At 39.3% G+C, this 24,157-nt stretch overlaps 1 protein-coding gene across 1 annotated transcript in view; it reads right to left on the minus strand.

Annotated features, from left to right (window-relative positions):
• NAF1 (nuclear assembly factor 1 ribonucleoprotein) overlaps window positions 1-24,157 on the minus strand; it is a 69,091-nt gene that overhangs the window by 39,034 nt on the left and 5,900 nt on the right. Inside the window, exon 2 of the mRNA XM_036892291.2 lies at window positions 19,066-19,240. Within this exon, the coding sequence (XP_036748186.2) occupies window positions 19,066-19,240 (175 nt within the window). The remainder of the gene's footprint in view (window positions 1-19,065; window positions 19,241-24,157) is intronic.

Consider the following 24,157-nt stretch of genomic DNA (forward strand, 5'->3'; position numbering starts at 1 on the left):
AAGTTCAGTCGGACAATATCCACCATATCATAGATAAGTTTTCACAAAGGCCTAAGGTGCCTAACTGGTTTTCTTGGTTTCACTGGAGATGGCTGGTAATTACAGGTATGCTTTGGTTAGGTAACTATATTCCTATTATGTTAATGTGTGTGCACAATTTAATTAGTCGTTTAAAACCTATCCATGCTGAAGTTACTCTACAAGAAGATATGTCAAAGAAATAATCAATCTTCCCAGGTTTTCTTCTGCCTGCTACTTCTGTAGCTTTTCTTCTTCCTACCTAATCACAACCTTTAAATAGAACTCGTGCCACATGTCGAATTTACCGAGTATCATAATTCTTCCAAGTGGTAAAGACACCTCAAGACAAATGCTGGGCATAGAAGCCACAGGGCATAAATATGCAAAGAAGTAAAAAGCTAACCTTTTCAAACGATAAGGCTTCTCTCTCACTTACCAATCTAACATTTCCCTGTATGGCCCCGGAAGATGACTGGTTAGCCAGAGACGGGTAAGATTCCTCAAGGGAGGAACAACCTAAGACAGGCACAGTCGCAGGGGGCCATCTGGTGAGAAAATGGGGAGCAGCAGAGGTGAGGCTTAGAACCTCCCCCCTCATGTTCTGAGAGAAATCTTCTGCATACATGGATGTTTACTGCCCTCGTCTAGCGCGGATTAACACATAGTCTACAGGCACACACCTGATCATCTACATTTGCTCTCTTACAACACTAAACTCTGTTTTCTACCTTTATCTCGTATCTACCTACCACTTCAGCATTTTATTAAAAATAATAATAATAGAGAAATGTGGTATCCACATATAAATCAAGTTTAAAAATCAAATGAATATTCATATTTGAACTGACTGTGTATAGTTCATAATGCATGAACAAAACCGAAAGCTTCTGTGATGACTGCCCTTGCACTGTTCACCATGTAACTTATTCACTATGTAAGAATTTGTACTCCATGTAAGAATTTGTTCGTTATGCATCAGAAGATTGGAGACTGACGAAAATTGGGCTTGGGGTGGATTAATGATTGTGCATTGAGTATTGACCCCCCTATACAGAGATTTGTTGTGGTTAACAACTATTTGATCAATAAATATGAGAGATGCCCTCACAATATATATATATATAAAATATGAGAGATGCCCTCACAATATATATATATATATATATATAAACACACTTCCAATTGTAAAATAAATAAGTAACCGGGATGTAATGTATAGCATAAGGAATATAGTCAAAATATTGTAACAACTTGGTATGGTGATACCTGGTACCTAGAAATATCATGTATATAAATGTTGAGTCGCTGTGTTGTACACCTGAAACTAATGTAATGCAATGCTGTTGTCAACTACCCTTCAATAAAAAAAAAAAAAAAAAAAAAAAAAGAAAGACAATTTCTGGAGAAATGTTGAAGAAGATAATTTTTGGGAAAATATTGAAAAGAAATGGAGAAATGTCAGAAAAAAACATAGTGTACTGCAGATGAACGTGTATCGTGGTTAATCATTTTCTTCTTAAACAACATTTAACAAAATTATATAACCAGAGTTAGAGTACAACCTGCTTCTGGGAGATGTCATATTCTGATCAAGGATTACTAATAAAAGCAAACTCTAAGGATCTCAACTCAATGCAGATTTACCTCTGTATGGTTAGTCTGTCTGGTGTTGGAGGAAATTACTGTGTTTTTATATGTCAGAATTTTTCTAAGCACTTTCTAGAAGAGGACCACCACTTGTCATTTTATCATATTAAATATACCAAGTCCTTTCTTTGCAAGACCATGGTTAGAAAGTGGTCCATGTGTTTATCAAAATAAAGAAGGGAGTACAATTGTTACAGCTGGTATGGAATAACCTTGTTAAAGAAGTTCTTAGTTAAAGAAAACCTAAACCCTATTAAATATAAGACTGAAGAACTATAATGTTGTGAGACTGCAGACAGGAGAGCTTTAATGATATTTTAGAGAGCAACTGTGATAGAGATCTCACACTGATTCTGGTTCTGTGAATGGCACCTCTTAGAAGTATAGCGAGTGGCATTTCTAAAGCAGAAGCATGGTGATGAAATCTGCTGTTACCTACCTAAATTATGGTAAGATTCAAAGTGAAAACTTTCATTGCTTTTGGACTGTGATAATGCCCAGTAGGTAAATAAAGTCAGGAATGTGTTGAAGAAAAGGTAGGGAGATTTCAAAAGAGAAAGCACTGTTAGAACTTTTATGAAAACCTCCAGACTGGGTTGGAGGGCAAACCAACCACATGCCATTAGCACAAAGGCACAGAATTTAAGGTTACTCTAAAAAATAAATGCTGGTTGACCACACAATGAAAGCTCTTTATTTTGTATTTTCTATTAGGAATAAAGGCCCATGCAATATAACTATAGTTCAGTACATATATAAATCCTCATGCTGTTGAGATTTTTTAGCTTTAAATTATAAAAGTAATACGTTTCTGTTTTACAAAAAAGGAAAAACTCAAGTACTACAGAAGGATGCAAAGAAAAAGCAAAAATTCTCCCATTATTCCTTACAACCTCCCAACTTCTCTCCATAGCTAGCTATTGTTAGTGTAACTTTCAAATACATTTACTATGCAGATATAAACTTTACATTTCTAATTTTTTAATATTCTATTTATCCACTTTGAAATGCAAACTACCCTTTTTACCTATTACATTTCACACATCTTTCTACATTAAAACATGAATACCTAATTTTAACACTCATGGTATTCCACTGTATAGATGTACTATAATTTAGTACACCAGTCACCTAATAAAGCACTTACCTGCTCCAGATTTTATCATTGAACAGAATGATACCAGTTTTCTACATACATCTTTGTGAACCCCTGTGATAAAGTCTTCTAAGTAGAACTGCTGATCCAAAGGAATGATGAGCATTTTCAATTCTGACAGATGCTAAATTTATTTTCAAAAAGGTTACTTCAATTCACACTTTCACAAACGATGAATGAGGGATTTTTCTACATCCTTGCCATCACTGAGAAGCAAACTTTAAATCTTTCCCAGTCTGGTAGGTCTAAAATAGTATCTTGCTTTAATTAGAATTTATTTATTAATCAGGACAACTGGACATCCTTGCGTGTTTCCTGGCTATCTGAATGTGTTGATAAATTTTTTGAACATTTTACAATTTTTTTTTTTTTTGCGGGGTGGGGGGTATGTCTTTTTATTAATTTATAAGATAACTTTGTTTTAAGAACATCTGCACTTTATCAAGTATGTTGGGAATATGAACACTCCCTTACCTCTCAGCATGTTTTTCAACATTTCAGTTGTTCAACAAACTTTGGCATTTTAATTTTTATGTAGTCAAATATATCAATCTTTTCTTTTTTTGGCTTTTCAGACTTGTATCACATTTAGAAAGACCTTCCCTATACCAAAATCACTTAAAATTCACTGACATTTTCAACTACTGTTGCATAAAAGCAAGGCAGAGACTGGCATTATCTTTATCAAAATTCCTAGTCTATTATCCCCACATGTTGTAGAATAATCCCTCTTTTCCCCTACTGACTGAAAAACAAATGTTAACATAATACTAAACATATTTATATATTTGGAGTTTTTACTGAAATTTCCACTACCTCTACTGATCTACTTCAGTATCAGTACTAAACAATTTTAACAACTGTACCTTTCATAACATGTTTTAATATTTTTGAATAAGGGATAGTTCCCTTACTCACTCCATCAATATTTTTCCCCTGGGAATTTTTCTAGCTATTCATTCGTATATTTTTATTTTACGAGATAACCTTTAAAACCATTTTGTCCTTATCAATATTATTAGTACTGATTAAAATCATACTTAATTACTGATTCTCATAGGTCCTACACAGTCCTTAGACTTACTTGAAGCCATTTTATACTTTATTTACTATTATAAAATATCTTAGGTTGCTATTATAAATGGATCCTTTACAGGGTGTTACTTAAATAAAAGAAAGCATCATGCTGAAATTTATGTCTAGTGATTTTCTTCTATATTCACCATATTACCATATTCTCAAAAATAATTCCTCCTCCTCCTCCTTTTCAATATTAGTACATCATATTTTTTACTTTTCAAATGGCATTGACTGGCATTTTCAGAATATCAAGTGTCAAGTCACTGTGATGATAGTGGGCATGCTTCAAATGTTATTCAAATGGATGCATTTTTATTACAATTTCTTTTTAATAAGATTAAGAAAGTATCCATCTTTTATTATTTGTGTGTGTTTAAATCAGAAACGATGATGACCTTTATTAAATGCTTTTTCATCATCTTTGAGATCATTATAACATAATTTACTATAAACTGAGGTCAGTCTACAGAGTCTGATGAGTCTGAAGAAGTCCTGATGTTCTACTCTAAGGATGTCTATGGGATCACGTAGCATGAGGAAGACAAGGAAAGATACAAAAAGCCAGGATATTTGCAGTGAGGCAGAGACTTATACTGTGGTAAAAAACTATCTGGGAGGTCCTTTAAACTCCTGCTGTTACCCTGTTTCCAACCTATGTATTAACAGAATGAAAAGTTTTGCCTACAAATGGGAAGAATCACTGATCTCATGTAGAACCAAACTTAGGAATAAAAACAGACAGACACTGTTATCTGTGATGACCACCATATCTCCAATTCCAGTTTAGTGATCACAGTACCTGTGCATGTAACATAAGAATGTACATTCAGTTTTCTGAGCATTACTAACAAAGGCCAATGAAGACATTACATTTACTCTCCACAGTAACAGACCTACCTATAAAAGTACATGAAATCTCTATATCAAATACTGTAGGAACACAAAAGGTGTATAAATAACTAAATAGTATACATAAACCTCATAAAAAGTAAGTGAAATTAGCATAGTACAATTCCAGGTTAAGATCAGTAAGTGAAACCAGCTTTGTACAGTTCCAGGTTAAGAGCCTCTTACAGAGTTAACCGTTGCCTAGTTAAGGCAAGCGGTATATTTGCTCTGAAAATGGCAGACATTTTGGGGACTGAATCAAGGGATAAAAGGTGTATTTGTTCCTTTTAAATAAGCATGCTAGGAGACAAGAAGGATAGTGAGGGAAAAAATATTCCAAACTCCCTCGACAAGAATTCACCTAAGGGATGTGATTTCAATAAAGATTTCTGGCAGGTTCGAAGAGACATAACTTTAGAAGGCTCAAAGGGCAAGTTCCTTGGATTGCCATGTCAGACAGGGCAATATAAGATCTTGTCTTGACGCTGGATATCAAATATCACTGTCTTTTCCCTGACTATTAAATCTAAAGTACTGTACCAACACCACCAAACCTAGTCACTCTTTATCAAATTATTCCACTGCTTTTTTTCCTGTAAACACATTACTGTCTAACAGCCTATTTGTTTACTTGCTTAAAGTTCATTGTCCTAACTAGACAATGAATCCAGTAATAACTAGGACTTGGTAAGCCTTTCTCACTGCTATAGCACCCAGAACAATGACCAGCACAGAGGTGAGAACAGGTCATGGTCTTACAGTCAGAGCAAAATCAGATAATGAACATTTATGCTAGAATTCAAAAGGGAATCATCAAGAAATGAAAAAGACTTCACCCCAATCTTCGTAAAAGGAAGTAAAAAATGCAGGCTTCTGAGAAAGCTTCACTGCCCAGATTGGATGCACAGACACCTCAGGTTTGCAGCAGCAAACATTATTACAATGTTAGATTAGTAGATAAGATTAACACCTGGCACCCTGATAACAAAGCAGCTGCTCCTGGTAAGATAATGTATAAATCTGCTCAATCTCATAATCTCCTTTAAGGAAATAAAAATCAATCACTTGCTTTTCCATGAGTGGGACCGAAAAGAGAAAGAGAACTACACACACCACAAAAAAGGAAACAATAATGGTCAAAACACATACCAAAGGACAGTCAGTGTACATGAGATATAAAGGAATTAGAAGTAAAAGGCATACAGATAAACTAAAAAATTCAATGTAGAGGTGATGAGGGAAACTTGGGACAGATTCTTCATCATATTATAAGCAAAAACCTAGTGTACTGAAAATAAAAGGCAAGAAGGCTATTTGCTGCACGTTAGGAAGATTATAAAGCCTGGATTATCCTACAACCCTTATGCAAAGATGGACAAGTGCAGTGTGACTGCTGAATCACTGTGCTGTACACTTGAAACCAATATAATATTGTGTATCAACTATACTTCAATAAAAAAAATATGGACAAGTGGATTGGATAGGAAAGACTCCTTTTATTCTGCTTATCCAATACTAGACACTGACTATATTTGGTTATTTAAATTAAGTTAATTAAACTTGAACAATGCAGCCTTCAGTTGCGCTAGTTACATTTCAAGTGCTCAATACCTACAGTAACTAAGACCGCATCAATATAGAACATTCCCATCACTGCATTCCCTCCACTACTGGACAGCACTGCTTTACATTCTCACACATACAGAGTCCTCCATTATAAAACATACCTAGGTATTAATAGCACCAACCTATTTTTGGTCATTAATTCAGGTCTCATTTTAAGACCGCATTGTAACAACATGTATGAAGTCTTAATGCTAAACCAAATACTCCACTTGGGAAACAAAGATTTGTGATAAGTCTCTATTTTCATCATTGTTATTTCCCAAAATTAAAAAGAAACTAAAAACCTGTTTTGGATGTATGTGTACCTAGAGATAAATATCTATGCTGTCATCTAAACAAAAATACTATGTTTACTGATTCAGAATCAAAAAACAGAAAAAATATTTTTTCTGGACTTATTTATTCAAACTTGTAATAACAAAGGGTAGTCAAGGAAGAAAAATATTTCATTTCAATCATCAGCAAAAAAAAAGGCCACAGGGAAATAAATCCCAGGCACATCACAGCATCTATCAAAGGACTACTTGAAGGGCCCCCACCCATAAGATGGCGAAATTCCTGCTTCTCTTCCGGGTCCTCGGTTCCCGCCAGCGCCATCTGAACCCCAATCACCCCTCGCCCCCCTAATCCCAGCACCTAGCCAATAGCCACCAGCCCCGTAGAAGTAACACCACAATCACCCATGCCCCTTCCGTCCCTTCCTATATAACCCAGCACCTTTCCCTAATAAAGCGGAATTATCCGGCGAATTGCTGCTGTGTGTCGCTCCCTTCCTTTCATTGGTGCCGAAACCAGGGAGACGGGACACCCCAAATGGGCCACATCTTCCCCCGACACCAGCAGCAGCTTGCCCTCATCCCCTTTTTCCGGCGCTGGCTCATCACACTCACCACTCCTCTTTGGCCTTTGGGTAAGTTTTCCCCCGGAGCGGGCCGCTCTTCCCTGACCTATTGCAGCGCCACTGACTGTGATCGTCCGGCAAGGCCCTGACGCTCGGGGACAAGGTGGGAATTCTCCCTGCCTTAGGCCTTCACGGCTGCGGCGGACCCTCAGGCCCCCCCCCTCCAACAGCCATAAACGAGGTGACTCCTTTGCGGATGAGAACGCTCCCTTTCCCCCCCCACCCCTCCTTCCGTTCCTTTTGCCGAAAATTCCTTCCACCGAAAATTCCTACTACTAGGTACCTCGGACTCCAGCACTCTGCCTTCTTAGAGAAGTCTGGGTGACGACCCACACTTCCTAGAAACCGACTCGTATACGAGTTTCCGCAGACCCCCAAGGATCATCGGGGACGCCCTTTGTCTCCTTGCGGTCTGCTCCCAGTCCGAGGATCTCCGTTCATCTTCCCCTGTTTGTCTCCTTCTCTGTCCTTTAGCCATGGGAGCCTCCTCATCCCTCCCTGGAAGCTCACCTCTTGAATGCCTGCTCAAGCATCTAGCCACCCTCTCCCTGACGCCTGATATAAAACCAAAACTCCTCCGTAAATACTGCTCCCAAGATTGGCCGACATACCCCCTAGACAATAACAACCAATGGCCTGCAGGGGGAACTCTTGATCCTAACATCACTCGCGATCTCTTTAACTTCTGCCGGCGCCTGAAAAAAATGGAAGGAGATTCCCTATACCGAAGTTTTTCACCTCCTAGCTCAAAAATCCCAGCCTCTGCACCACCTGTTCCCCGCCCCAAGTTCTTCTAGCCTGCAAGCCATCTCCCTCCCCTCCACACACTCCCAGTCCCTCCTCGATTACCTTTGACCCAGCCGACGAACCTCCACCATACAGGCTTCCCCCTTCAGCCCCTCCCCCTCCTACAACCCCTCCGCCCTCTTCTGCCTTCACCGCGGCCTCCTCCTCCTCTCCCACAACAGCCCCTCGCCCTTCCTCCACCACCGCCGCCACCTCCCCCTCCTCTCCTACAACAGCCCCTCCCCCTTCCTCCACCACCATCTCCTCCCCCACTTCACCCCCCTTGCAGTTCAAGCCTGAGCCTTTCAGCCCCCCTCTAAGTCCCAGGAGCCTCCTCCGTCTTTGCCCCCATCACCTGTTTCTCCCCCACAGACTGAGCCAGAACCCTTCAGTCCCCCACCGCCATCGGTCTCCACTCTCGAGATACCTTCGCCTGCTGCTTAATAGCAGGTCTGAAAAACGCAGCTCGTAAAGTAGTCAATTTTCAAAAGCTCCAAGACATAATTCAAAGGAGGGAGAAAACTCCCTCTGAGTTCTTAGACAGCCTCACTCAAGCCCTATTACAGTATACCAGCCTGGACCCAGAAACGCCTGATGGAAGACATGTCCTTATGACATACTTCCTAGCTCAAAGCTATCCCAACATTAAAGCTAAACTCAAAAAGTTAGAACAGGGCCCTGCTACCCCACAGACTGAGATCCTAACCGTGGCCTTTAAAGTCTTCCATAAGCGGGAGGAGGAGAAAGAACGCCATAAACAAAAGGCTAATCAGGCCAATTTCCAAATGTTGGCCCAGCTGATAAAACCACAACCTGGGCGCCCCTCTACAAACAAGCCACCCCCAGGAGCTTGTTTCAAGTGCGGACAAGAAGGACATTGGTCAAGGGCGTGCCCCTCCCCCAGATCTCCTACCACCCCATGCCCCAGATGCCACAAAAAGGGCCACTGGAGGTCTGATTGCCCAGCCACCCGAAGGGGAGGCTGCACGAACAACCCCCATCCTAAGCCCGCCGTAGTGGGGCTGGCAGAAGAAGACTGACGGGGCCCGGGGGCTTCTCACCCGACCATTTCCATCACCAAACAGGAGCCCAGGGTTACTCTAATAGTAGATGGTTGCCCCATCTCCTTCCTCCTAGATACAGGAGCCACCTTCTCAGTCTTGCGAGAATACCTGCCATTACTCCTATAGTCGGGGTAGGAGGTAAACAGATTTTCCCATTAAAACCCCCCCCTTTTATGCACAATCCAAGACAATCCCATACCTTTCTCCCACTCCTTCCTGGTTATGCCCGAGTGTCCCATCCCCTTACTAGGACGGGACATCCTTTCTCTCCTCCATGTTTCCATAACTATATCCACTCCCACAGCCCCCAGTACTCCCTTTCTGATGGCCCTCATAGCCGACGACCCCCTTCTACCCAATGAAAGCTCCAGTTCCGCCCTCATACACCCTGTAAATCCCAAAGTTTGGGACATTACAAGAACCTACGTGGCTCTATGTCCTCCTGCCTCTATCAAATTACGTGACCCCTCTCAGTATATCTGTCAGGCCCAATACCCCCTAACCACTTGAGCCCTCATAGGCCTCCAACCCATCATTTAAGATCTTTTAAACAAAAATTACCTCAGACCCCCTCAATCCCCGTTTAATACCCCCATATTAGCTGTTAGAAAAACCAAAGGATCTTTCCGCCTCGTCCAAGACCTTCGCCTCATCAACATGGCCATCGTCCCTATCCATCCCTTAGTCCCAAATCCATACACCCTTTTATCGCAGATCCCTGCCTCGGCCTCCCACTTCTTAGTCCTAGATCTCAAGGACGCATTTTTTCTATCCCTCTGGACCCCTCCTCCCAAGATTTTTTCGCCTTTACCTGGACGGACCCATACACAAGACATTTTGAACAACTCACTTGCACAGTTTTGCCACAAGGCTTCCGAGTCCACCTTATTACAATACGTGGACGATCTTCTACTCTGCAGTCCCTCGTGGGAACAGTCTCAACCTGACACTGCCTCCCTACTTAACCTTCTAGCTTCCAGAGGTTACCGGGTATCCCCCGTCAAAGCTCAAATCTCTTCCCCTTCTGTCACTTACCTCGGATTTCTTCTATCTCAACAAATAAAGTCCATTACCTTAGACAGAAAATGGCTCCTCTCTGACCTGCCCATTCCCAAAACCAAGACAGAAATCCTTTCCTTTCTAGGACTGGCTGGGTATTTGAGAGCGTGGATCCCTAACTTCTCCCTGTTGGCAGGACCCCTATACGACCTCAACAAGGGCCCCCCTGAAGAACCATTATCCTCCTCACCCCGACACTCCTTCATTAAGCTCCGTCGAGCCCTTGTGGAAGCCCCAGCTCTCCATCTTCCTGATTTGTCAAAGCCCTTCTCATTATACATTCATGAGAGGTCCAGTCAAGCTCTAGGAGTCCTAGGCCAATATTATGGCCCATCCTTTGCCCCAGTAGCTTATCTTTCCAAGCAGTTAGACCCCACAGTTTGGGGATGGGCCCCCTGCCTATGGGCATTAGCTGCTGGACAGCTCTTGCAGAAGGAAGCTCATAAACTGACATTCGGGGCGCCCCTTACCATTCTGTCCCCACATCACCTAAAGGATCTCTTAACCTACAAAAGTTTACAGACTCTCCCTCACTCCAGACTCCTGACCTTACTGTCCTCTTTCCTCCAAAATCCCATTCACCCCCTTTGCCATCCATACCCAAATCATGACTTTTTCCTCCTTTACTGCTCCCTCGCTCTCTCTCGCTTTTTTCCCTCATTCCTATTGTCTTCCCCACCACCCCAGCCTCCTTTGTATGGCGATTCAAAGTCAGACAGACTTACACACAGCATCAAACAAAAATTACTGCCCTCATTGCCACATCAGACTGCCCTCTGAAAGGCTGCTCCGAGCCTTTATACCTCCACTTTCCTCCCTCCACAGAAGTGTTCACTAGCAGCTACCTTTATTCTCCCTACCTCTGCTTCCTCTATGACCAAAAACAAGCCTGTTGCAGGTGATGGCCAGACACCTACGGGGGATGTTCCTACTGGTCTTGCGCCATTCACTACATGGGTAACTCCCGGTACCCACAGTATTACTCCTCCAACCCATTCTCTTCAGTACTAACAAACCCCTTCCTTACCTGGCTTTGGCCCATTGCAGGCCCTATAATAATCATTCTCCTCGTCTGTCTCTTCTTGCCTTGTAAAGTTTATCAAATCCCAAGTTGGTAAAATCTCTAATCAAACTTTCAACCAGCTTTTACTCAGGAACTACCAGCTTTTAGCCACAGAAAATCCCTCACCCTCATGTAACTTCCTCACCACACGCTGAGATGGACCCCTCTCTCCGCTGGAAACTGTTCCTGGAAACAATGGCCGCAGATGCCTGGCTTCTGGCACCCGTATCCTCCTGGCACCATTAGAATCAACAAGTCCTCAACCTATGGTTACAGGGAACCTTCACTGATTTCCAACCTGAAGAAGTCCACATCTACTCGTCCTTAGTGTGGGGAGTCCTATCAACCCTTTCCTCCCAGTCCTCAAGCCCTCACTCCCTTCTCCGCCCCCGTTCAGCAGGAAGCAGTCAGAGAGAAAGCAACGTCCACAACCCCATAGAGCAGAAAGCGGGGAATGAAGGGCCCCCACCCATAAGATGGCGAAATTCCTGCTTCTCTTCTGGGTCCTCGGTTCCCGCCGGCGCCATCTGAACCCCAATCACCCCTCGTCCCCCTAATCCCAGCACCTAGCCACTAGCCACCAGCCCCGTAGAAGTAACATCACAATCACCCCATGCCCCTTCCTATAGAACCCAGCACCTTTCCCTAATAAAGCGGAATTCTCCGGTGAATTGCTGCTGTGTGTCGCTCCTTTCCTTTCACTACTGAAATTCAACAACTGAAGAAATGCAATCATTTATTTCCTACACATTCTACAGTTCCAAGTCAAAAGCTTTATTAAAAGGCAATGGTCTAAGCCAATAAAATTGAAGAAAGCTTACATTAGATGATACAATCATCCTTTACCATGACAAAAATATTCTACATTATTCAGAAAACAAGTAAAAAGGAAGTTCAAACGATCAAATTCCAATGTTGTTAGCGATGTCTGTACATGTACTAAAGATATAGCACACAAGAATCTACTTGTTACTAGTTCTCATTCTTCTCCTCCCCCCTTACACTACCTCAGGCAGATCACTTTCTGTATCAATTTTCATCTATAAATAGTGAGGAAACTGAGCAAAGTTCTGAATATTCATGAGAATGGCTAACAATACAATTTTTTAAAATGTTAACTGCATGGAATCAAAGACAGGGCATTACTATAGAAATTATATACCACCAGACTTGAACAACATTACTATGATTCTGGATAATAGATACTCATGATTATGGCATTAAAGAAATGCAAGGTCCAAACTACATTTCTGAAATATCCATGAAGGAGCAATTATTATCTATTACAAGAACATTTTTATATTCATATTCATCAACATCTGTATGGCTAATAAGATTGCTCAGTGAAACAAAATACTCAAATGAGCAGCACAAAACATTAAAAATATACCCTAGTAAAAACTAAATTGTAGACACACCATTCTAAAAACAAGCATCTAAGATTTCCAGCCCAGAAAGGGAAGGAGCTAATGGGTCAGAAATGACCCTCTGAGAATATGGCAGTCATACTTTACAATGGCCTTGACTTCCCTTACTCTGAGAAGGCCAGTAACTTCATCTTCTGAGCAAAATTACTAAAGAATCTTGATTTGAGTTTTCACTCACAAATATAGAGAATGGGCAGCAGAGGGTGGTGGGAAAGGAATCAAACATTCCAAATGGCAACTAATCCTTTTTGGTGCTAGTTTGGGGAGATTTAAATAGTGAGGAAAGTGGAATGAAATTATCCGACCACTTTTCTCATATTACCCAAGAATAGAGGACATGCAGGTGGCAGCCAATTACCTGATGCTATTAGGTGAGGCTTCACTTTTCAGATATGGTTGGAAAGTAGAATCCAATCCCTGGAGGACTGAGAGCCATAATTGGATTTTTTTTTTCCCTATAGCTGGTAAAACATATTGGAAAAAAAATGGATTAGGTCTGTATATTGTGTGTCAACTATGACCACATATAATATTTAGTCTAATTCATGAATTTCTCCAGGGAAAGTACTTTTACAACATTCCATGGAACTAACTTTTTTTCTTAGCTATCATCAGTAGGCATTAACTGCCTTCATTAATTATTCTATATGACACTAAACTTAGCTTCAGACTAGCCCATTAAGTAATTTCACCTAAAACATGAAAGTCAACACTTCTTTGAAGTATCTTTATATTTATATTTCTCTTGTCTAATAACACAATGCTATCCTGATTTTCTCCAAAATCACTGTCACAGAATCAAAGTTCATAAAAATACCTTCAAAAGTTGACTCAATATAAAAGTAAAGTAAAATTATAATCCATCTTAGTAAGAAAAAAGTCATCAGTGATAACCACTAAACATTACCTTTTATTTAACTGAGTCCCTATTTCATCAAATCTGAGACACAGATTTTTATACATAATAAAGATAAAAGCACTAACAAATAACTATAAGGTGACATCAATTATTAGTTCCAACTTTCCAGAAATGCTAAAAGATGAAAAAAGTGTCAGTTTTAGAACTGACATTAGCTATATGGATGATGAATGAATGAATGAATGAATGAACGAAGAAACAAAAAAATAAATAAATAAATAAAATGATGTCCTTACTGTGTAACCAACATTGGGAATATAACTGTCACGCAACACACCTGGTCCTTTTACTGGGAAGTTCATATCCTCTTCACCTGTTACCTTTTCCCATTTGTCCTATTCATCTTTCAATCTAAATTCAATCAAAGTCATGATGCCTTCCTTGACCACTACAGCACAAGTTATCTCCCCTTCTCTATTTTACAGCTTTTTATGTCTGTTATTCAACTGGCTTTCAATCATTAAATCTCTGGTGCTTCTCTGCTTTTGGCATAAGTGTATATGCTTACTCTCTAGCTAGATTTCTCTTGTTTTTTAGATAAAAACATTTGTTTTTATGCCCTAAAGCAATCAGAACTCACAAACTATACTGGAGAAAGGGGTAATCTAATAAATAGAATGTTTGTGTGTAATAACAATCATAAATACTTATATATGTAGGACATAATACTGAATAAAACAGTATTTATTTGAAGTTTAAGGGATCTTTTTTGTGCTTGATATAAGCTGTGCTGAAATAATTTTGTACAATGAAGCACATAATTTTAATTTTTAAAAAAAATCTGAGTATTATTTTTAAAAAGCTCAAAGCACTAATTAAAAATATCTTCTCTCACATATATAAGCCATTTTTTAAATATCAGGCATTTTGAGAAGGATATTAATAAGTGTCATCAGTATTCTGAGATATGGTACAATAATTCCAAATACATCTAGAGTTATAAAAAGCTGAAGTTAAAAGAGTCCTGCATTTAGGACAAACCTTATAAACCAAGGTAGACATTTAAAAAATAACATATTCAGTCAACAATTATTAAGTGTAAACCATGGTACAATTTAACATACAATGGGAGAGCAAAAAAGGTATGAAGCAATCTCCTGTAACTTCTGACAACCCAAGGTGGCCCAAATATTTCCATATCCTAATGTTAGGATGTTTTATATTAGGTGTCCAAACTGCTAGAATCAGAAAGAGAATATAGCATACCCAACCTAACTACAAAGTCCACTTGTTTTACAATATAATATAGACAGTCTCCAAATCACATAAGTAAATTTACCAGGAATTGCCTACAAGCGTTAAATTTTTTCTTGGTCATGCTATGTGTATAAATATGCATTATTATCTCTATTGTACCCATTTCTTACCCCATAAGCATGGTAATCATAATTTTTAAATCTTAGTATAACCTTTCATGTTTTCAGAACAGTAAACACAATAGGCACTAATATATAAAATTTGATTTTCTGATTATAACTTTGAAATGTCATAATTACATGTTTTTTATTCTAAATTTTTAATTACATCTGAATTATTTTAATGAAGAGTTCAGTGCATAAAGTGCCGATAAATTTTTTCAAAAAACCTAATTTTCTAGTTGACTGAAACACTGAATAAATCCTATGTAGTCTAATGTAGCTCCAAAATTGCAATATGTATGCTGTTTACATTTACTGTTTCAGTTATATGTAAACCTCAGCATTAAAGAAGGGTTTATGTTTAAAAGAATAATTCCTCAATGACAACAGGAAATGGCCTAGAATATGAGACACTTTATAAAGAGGTGGGACATAAAACTGGGCTAAACTGGGCATGTCTATGTTCTAGAGATCTCAAGATCCAGCACAAACTCCGAAATTGGTATTAACTATTTGGCCCATTTTAATTTATATATATATCTTTTAACAAAGACCACATGGATAGAATATTTCATTAATTTTCTCCAGATTCATTAGGAACTTAAATTAGTAGCTATATTCAGCAAACAGCTCTATGTACAACCCCTGTTGCCTAAGGATATTCATGTAAATCTGAAAAAAAAAAAAAAAACAGGCACATTTGACACCAGACAGATCCAGCTGTAACAAGAGGGGATACTTCCCAGCAAATGTGGATTGTCATGCTCCAAAAAAAAATAAATCTAATAAGCTAAATAATAGGATTGTCCTAAAAGTCAGCAAAAAAATATAGCACTAATTAGCCAGTTCATGGAGAAGCTGAAAATAGAAGATACTGTATTTACAACTAGGGTCACAGAAACTCATGTGCAGGCTAGAATTAAAAGATTTAAAAGATAAATCTACAGGTAAATAGAGAAAGTCAGTGAGTAAAGAAAGAATAAAATGACACTCAGAAAATAGTGAGAATGTCTAAGAGGCATATAAAAGAAGCAGCATGGCAATCCTCAATAGCTCCCTTAGTTACCACTGGCTTTCCTATCCAAGTTCACAGTAAATCCCCCTTCTCTGGAGGTAATGTGAGAGTCTCTGTTGCTCAAATCACAAGTCCACCTAAATCACATGTGATAACCCCTCCTAAGTATATCCCTTTTGCCCTCTAAACAGGATAATTATTACTAACTGAACAGCATCCCCTTTCTGCAATGGATATAAGCCTCCCTTTCCTTTGACAGCGAACCAATTCCTTGTGGTTGCTATGGAGTTATCCCACCCACCTAACCCCCACCCTCCTCAAAATACTACATATTAACACTCCCTTTCTGTCCACGGGCTCTTAAACACTCCCGCCCTCACATTGTCCCATGTGCTTTCTCTAAACCACTTACTTTCCTACATACTCTCCCCAACAAACAGGAGTAATTATGTGACTCAAGCAATCAGTATAGCCATTCCACTAGTCTCAATGACTTGTTCAGGGCTGTATACCAGCCCCCGATAAACCAGAACAAATCCTCCCCATGACTTTTGTACAGGAGTATCAGTGGTCAAACTGCCAGCCCCATGGAGAAACACTGAGTAACAGAGAAAGAGGCAGAGCCCTAAAGAGTACATGCAGCCATACCATCCTCGGTATTCAGCAGGGCCAAGTCATTCTCTTCCCTTGAACTTCAGAGATGAAGTCCTGACAGAGTCCTAAGTCAAAGATTAACAGCAGACCAGGGAACTCATTCCTCTACCTATGTCTAGTAGGATAGTGGTCTAAAAGATTAGGATTAGGAACTTCTAACAAGTTTACTTCCTAATCCTGTAAATGTGAAGTAAAGTGAACAGCTATTCAAAAATCCAAATATTGAAAATAAAGACCCTAATTGCTTCTTCCATCTTTCTCAGAGATCCCTAGGAACTGGCACAAAAAGAAAAAAAACAGCCCACTGTTCCAAGCTAATATCCTTTCTCAGAAAAATATAATTTTCTGATATGAACCAAACATACACTCACACAATTCAATAGCACTTGCAGCAATTATATTTGTCTCTGCTTTATTTACTGTGTCTCTCTCCAGAAACTGGATGGAGCTTGTTTATAGCACTTAGCATATGGCAGGTGTGCTGTAATAGTTTAAGAATGAATGAATGAGAGGGTATTATGCTCAGTGAACTAAGTCAGGCAGAGAAAGACAAATACCAAATGATTTCCCTCATTTGTGGAGTATAACAACGAAGCAAAACTGAAGGAACAAAATAGCAGCAGACTCACAGACTCCAAGAAGGGACTAGTGGTTACCAAAAGGGAACGGTGGGGAGGGAGGGAGAAGGGGATTGTGAGGTATCATGACTGGTGCACATGGTATGTGTGGGGACACGGGGAAGACAGTGTAGCTCAGAGAAGACAAACAGGGACTCTGTGGCACCTTACTACACTGATGGGCAGTAACTGCAATGGGGTATGGGGGAGACTCAATAATAAGGGTGAATGTAATAACCACATTGTTTTTCTTATGAAACCTTCATAAGAGTGTATATCGATGATACCTTAATTTAAAAAAAAAGAATGAATGAATGTAAGATGTCTGTTCAGTCACTCATTCTACAATCATCTATCACTGTTGACTGAGGACCCATCATCTGTAAAGTTCTCTACTGGGCACTGTGGGAGCTGCAAAGATCAGATGTAATAAACTCAGTCCTCAAGAATGAACACAGTTCCTGGCCTCTTGGTGGACATGGACTCTTTTTGACCTTCTGATGAAAATATGGGCATTCTATCCAGAAACATACCTAAACATGTAAACTAAAATTTTGATTTAGATTTTAAGGGATTCCTAAGGTCAGAATTCCAGATCTTGTTAAAACAGATTTAAAAAATGATACACATACATATGGCTAAGTACTTTCCTTTGTTATTTTTTTATACAGTAAGAGTGAGCTTAAGTAGAAAGATGATCAAGATATGGGGAAAAATATCAAGTCTCCCAATACTTTCAGAAAACAGTCATAAGTTGGGAGAGCCTTGTATAAAAAACCCATTGAGACATATCAATGTCTGTAATATGAAAACATGAAGCACTGCTGAAGTTGCATTACAAATCCAAGCATTTTCAATACATGAAGGGAGATAGGAAATTGCTTATTAATTACTAATAGAGTAGAGAAAAAGAAACAATACTGGTAGAATTTAGTCATGAAAAGGTGCCTAACTACCTTTATGCTTTTAAAATTTTTAGAAAATAGTGCATTAAACTATTTCATTGACTTATGTATTACATGGTAATTGTAATTAGTGATCATTAAATATTGGAAGAACATTAAAAATAACTAAAGTACATAATGGGAGGGAGTGGGGAGAATAAACATGTGGCAATATAGCCTACATCCTAAAATTCTGAGAGGACTTTGCTCTTGGACCATGTCATCGGTAGGTTTCAACCAGACTGTCATCCTCCTCCTAGGGGCAGCTTACAGCTTAATGGTATAAATAACCACACTGGGATCAACTTTACAAACCAACCTACCTATTACAAACTGTCAAGTGCCAATAAACACCATCCTGTAATAAATTTTCTCCAACTATTTAATAATAAAAATGTTCCCAAAACTTCAAGTAAATAGGAATCTTAAAAAGCTCAACCCATCTAATCTCACTTTCTATTTCTCTAAATGTTATCAACTAAAAAGAATGATTCCAATTGCCATTGGGCAAAATTTCCTAACTTGTAACCAAAAAAAAAAGCAAGGTTATGAATCTATGTAATAAATATCTTCTAAGAAAGATAAAAAAACAGAAGAGAGCTAGCTAAAGTTGCTGTCCTAGCAAGAACAAATACCCAATATTAGAGTTAGAAGCAACCTGAGAAATTATTCAGATCCTTCCTTTTATGTAAGAAAGCTAAGCATGGCAAAAGTATGCCCAACAAGTTGAGAATAGTCTTCAAATTTATGGAGCAGATATAGGCAAAATGAGATCAACATTAGAACCATAATTTATTCTTGATCATCCAATTAAATGTAATAACAAATGTAAATACTTACATTAAGAAGTAACTCATCTTTTGTTTTAAGAGGAAAATTCTTATTTTCCTTCTCAACTTGTAAATCATCTTCTCCGTCTGACAGCACTGGAGGAGGTGACATATGAGAGGAAGAGGAAGATGAGGAGGAAGATGATGAGGAAGAAGAGGAACTTGAACTCTCTGAATCTGTTTCACTGTAGGAAAGGAAAAATTGAAAACAGTATAGGATTATTATATTGATACAATTACATATAACTGCACCATGATATAACAGTAAGATGATTCAACAAGGGAATATCTACTTTGCTACATTTGCTGTTGCTGGTGTACTCAAAAGCTAGCATTTCAAAGTTGACTATGTTAGATGGAAAGTGGTCTTCAAACCACTGATAAAATTTTCAAAATCCCTGCCATGATCCAAGCCCTGTTATTACATATTACAAGTCTCACACATCACACACAGCTCTCTTAAACATGTGACAAATCACTAACAAATTAGTCAACAACGATCAAATCACTTAATTACCAGTAAAGTTTCTCAATTTTCACACAACTTAGAAACCTCAAAGTTACCAACCATGCTGACCACTCTTTCTGAAAATTCCTTTAGCCCTTGAATTCCACAGCAATTCTTACTAGTAACCCTTCACTTAGTTTATATTGTATTTGCTGGCTACCCTGCTTCAACCCCTTTTATGTGCTGTTTCTAAGTGTTCTATCTCCATTTCCTCCTGTCTCTCTCTCTCTCTACTCTTTCCATGGATAACCTCATCTACTCCAATTTTTCAATCATCATCCATGCAGAGAAAACTCCTAAATCTTCAGCCTTGATAACTCTAAGCCCTAATCCTCATCTCTGGTTGCATACTGGCCCACCTCTGTATGAATGACCTACACTTAGCTCATAAGAGCAACAAGAGGGAAAAAAAGGGCATTCTCTTACTGAACCTGCTTCTTTCCTTGAGCTTCTATTTTACTCACTGCTTAGTCTTCAATCCAGTCACTATAAGTAGAAACCTTGGAATCATTTTGACCTTTTCTATTTTCATAATCAATAATAAAATCCTACCTTCAGATTGGGAAATATCACTCCTACTCCACTTCTCCAGCCCATTTCTGCTTCTACTATGACCCTATCTGTGGGTCCTATTATCACCACTTTTTCTATGATAATTGTATAACTGATGTCAATACTAGTCCCCTCACACAACAATCACCCCTCATTCCTACTACTGTTACTTCTCAAGACCTTCCTTCCTAATGAGTTCACTCTCTTGCTTTAAAAAAAGAAAGAAATCCATAACTGGCCATTAGATATGAGGGAATTTTAACTTTGTTATGTGTAATAATAGTACTGTGATTATGTATGAGAACGTCCTCTTACAAAATGCATACTGAAATGTTTAGGGATAAAGTGTCATGATGTCTGTAAATGACTTTAAAATGGCTCAAAAACATATGTATGTAAAACTAGTAGTTCTGAAATGTTAGTAACTGTTAAATCAAGATGATAGCTATATGGTTTGTACTATTCTTTCCATTTTTTACTAAGAAGACATTAAAACAGAGAAAAGCTTAAAATGTTCCTCCATAAACCTACACTGTGTACTACATAAGGGATAAAGGCCATGCTCCTTAACATGACATTGCAGAATGCTTTGCAATCAGGTACCCTGAAACCTTCACAATCCCACCTCCTACTACCTCTCACACAGAGACCCTGTATCTAGTGTGGAAGCTTGTACAACTTTCCAAACCACCTTGTACCTTCAATGCCGCATGCCACTGTTTGTGCTATTTCCTTTAACTAGAATGTCCTTAGTTCAGAGAAATTCCATTCCTCTTCAGACGCTCAACTCAAATATTACCTTCTCTATGCCACCCCATTACCATGAGGAGAATGACTTGCTTCCTTCTGTAGCTCCCACAGGATTTTTTCCAAACTGCCTACTAGAGCCTGCCCCATAGCATATCATATTTCACAGAAAAACATGTCTTTCCAGATGGATTATGAAGTATTTGAAAGTAAAACTTGTACGTGAATGTTTCTTCTGACAAATATTGTCTTCCTCCTGTTACAAGGGGAAACTGGAAAAGGCCAGTTTCTCTACTTGGGATCAGTATCCTTTCCCATTCACAGTAAATTCCTTCCTACTCTTACTGTATTATGAATCAATCTCTATCTCTCCCAAATCTTTCCCATCGGCATACCACCATTCTATTTAACCCCTCCAGCTATGCCCTCAATTCTCCCCTTAAATTTTTTTAAAAGAGTTGTTACCACATGCTGTTTCTATTCCTTTATTTCCAATTTAGTTTTTACCCCAAACTGGCTTACATCACCACCACTACTTTATAAGGTCACCAACAATCTTAATGTTGCCAAGTGCAGTGGACAACACCCATTGTAACTTTTGACATGATTCCCCACTCGCTTCCTCAAAACACTTCCATTTACTGGCATCTACTGTGCTAGCGTTGTTTTCTACTCTGATGTAATTTCTGTCTTCATGGTTTTAAATTTGACCTTCACTTGAGATTTAAGATGGCAGCGTGAGAGGTGAGACAGAGAACTCCTCCTAAAACCACATATAATACAAAAATAAAATTAATACAACTAATCCTGAAAGAGCAACAGGAAAGAAGGCTGCGCCAGATTGCCTACACCTGGAGAAAAGGACAGAGCTCACCGAACAGGGTAACGTACCAAAGCTGTGACCCAGCGGGATCCAAGCCCTTCACCCACCTCAGCTAATCGGGGCGAGAAAGAGAAATGGAGCAAGGAGGGAGAGGAGGCAGGGACCGCTGAACACCTAGCCCTGGAGATCTGCTCTGGGAGCATGAACTTATATTGCATGGTGCTCTGGTGATTAGTGTGGGATTGGAAAGCTAAGAGAGGTGGAATTCCTGGAGAGACAGAGATTCCAGCTGCTTGTGGAAAACAGGGATCCATATCCAGCTGCTCTGGGTAGGCAGTCTGAGAGACTTCCTAACAGCGAAAGGACTGCTAAAGGGGCAAGGAATGCACAGAGCTTACTGCTCAGGAGAAATGACGGGAAGAAAAAATAGTCCAGGTGCACTCTGCCCAGCATGTTGGAAACTTTCATGATCTTCAGGCACTCTGTCCCCCTGGATGGCTATACATCTCCAAGACCCTCCACCATGATACGCAGCCTGCTGCACCTTCCTCCCAGCCAGCCCGCATCTGGCTCACAAACCGGCAACCCCTACCCTGCCGTCCAGCCACAGGGAAGCCCCACCTACAGTAGCTACAAACACAAAGCATAAAGGCTTATACCTGTATGTCCAGCCCACTGGATGTGGCAGTGGAGACAGGCCTAGCAGCCAGGAAGCAGGGAACAGCTCTTTCCTCCCCCAAGGAACAAGCACCACTCCTCTGCCACCCCCGATATTGCTACAATGGCTTAGAAGCTCCAGAGACTAGAGCTTCTGGGCACTAGAGGACACCACATACAAATATGAAACGTCAAAGGAAACTGATTCAGACCAAAATTCCGCAAACACCAGAAAAAAGGTCAAGTGAGACTGAACTAATCAATCTTCCTGAAACAGATTTCAAAATGAAAATCATAAACATGCTCCTGGAGGTACAGAAAAATATTCAAAAACTCAGAAAGAAATTTAGGATGGAGATGATCCAATCGTTAAGGAACACAATGGAGTGTTTTAAAAGCAAATTAGAAAAGGTGGAGGAGAAGATAAAATGAAATAGAAATTAGAGAAGAGGAATACAAAGAAGCTGAGACACAGAGAGAAAAAAGGATCTCTAGGAATGAAAGAATATTGAAGAGAACTGTATGACTAATCCAAATGGAACAATATTCGTATTATAGGGGTACCAGAAGAAGAAGAAGAGAGAAAAAGGGATAGAAAGTGTCTCTGAGGAAGTAATTGCTGAAACTCCCCCAATCTGGCAAAGGAGATAGTCTCTCAGGGAAGGGAAGCACACAGATCTCCCAACACAAGGGACCCAAGGAAGACAACACCAAGACATACAGTAATTAAAATGGCAAAGATCAATGATAAGGACAGACTATTAAAAGCAGACACAGAGAGAAATAAGACCACAAACAAAGGAAAACCCATCAGCCTATCATCAGACTTCTCAGCAGAAACCTTACAGGCCAGAAGGGAGTGGCAGGATATATATAATGCAATGAAGCAGAAAGACCTCGAACCAAGAATACTCTATCTGGCAAGATTATCATTTAAATTTGAAGGATTAAATAATTTCCAGATAAGCAAAAGCTGAGAGATTTTACCTCCCACAAACGATCTCTACAGTGTATTTTGGAGGGACTGCTGAGGATGGAAGTGTTCCTTAGACTAAATAGCTGTTACCAGAGGTAATAAAACTACAGTAAAGAAAGTAGAACAATTACTCACTAGGCAAATGCAAAATTAAATCAACTACCCTCAAAGTTACTCAAGAGATAGACAAAGAGTACAGGATATGATACCTAATATATGAAGAATGGAGGAGGAAGAAAAAGGAGGAAAAAAAAAGAAGCATTAGATCATGTTTGCAATAGCATACTAAGGGAGTTAAGTTAAACTCTTAGATAGTAAGGAAGATAATCTTGAACCTTTGGAAACCTCAAATCTAAAGCCTGCAATGGCAATTAATATATACCTATTGATAATCACCATAAATGTAAATAGTCTGAATGCATCAATCAAAAGACACAGAGTCACTGAATGAATAAAAAAGCAAGACCCAACTATATGCTGCCTACAAGAGACTCACTTGAAACCCAAAGACATACACAGACTAAAAGTGAAGGGATAGAAAAAGATAGTTCATGCAACTAATAGGGAGAGAAAAGCAGTACTTCTATCAGACAAAATAGACTTCAAAACAAAGAAAGTCACAAGAGATAAAGAAGGACATTATATAATGATACAGGTGTCAATCCAACAAAAGGATATAACCATTATAAATATCTATTCACCCAACACAGGAGCACCCACATATGTGAAACAAATACTAACAGAATTAAAAGAGGAAATAGAATGTAATGCATTCATTCTAGGAGACTTCAACACTCTACTCACTCCAAATGACAGATCAACAGACAGAAAATAAGTAA

This window comes from Manis pentadactyla, chromosome 1 (assembly GCF_030020395.1).
Source record: "Manis pentadactyla isolate mManPen7 chromosome 1, mManPen7.hap1, whole genome shotgun sequence".
Classification (NCBI taxonomy): Eukaryota; Metazoa; Chordata; class Mammalia; order Pholidota; family Manidae; genus Manis; species Manis pentadactyla.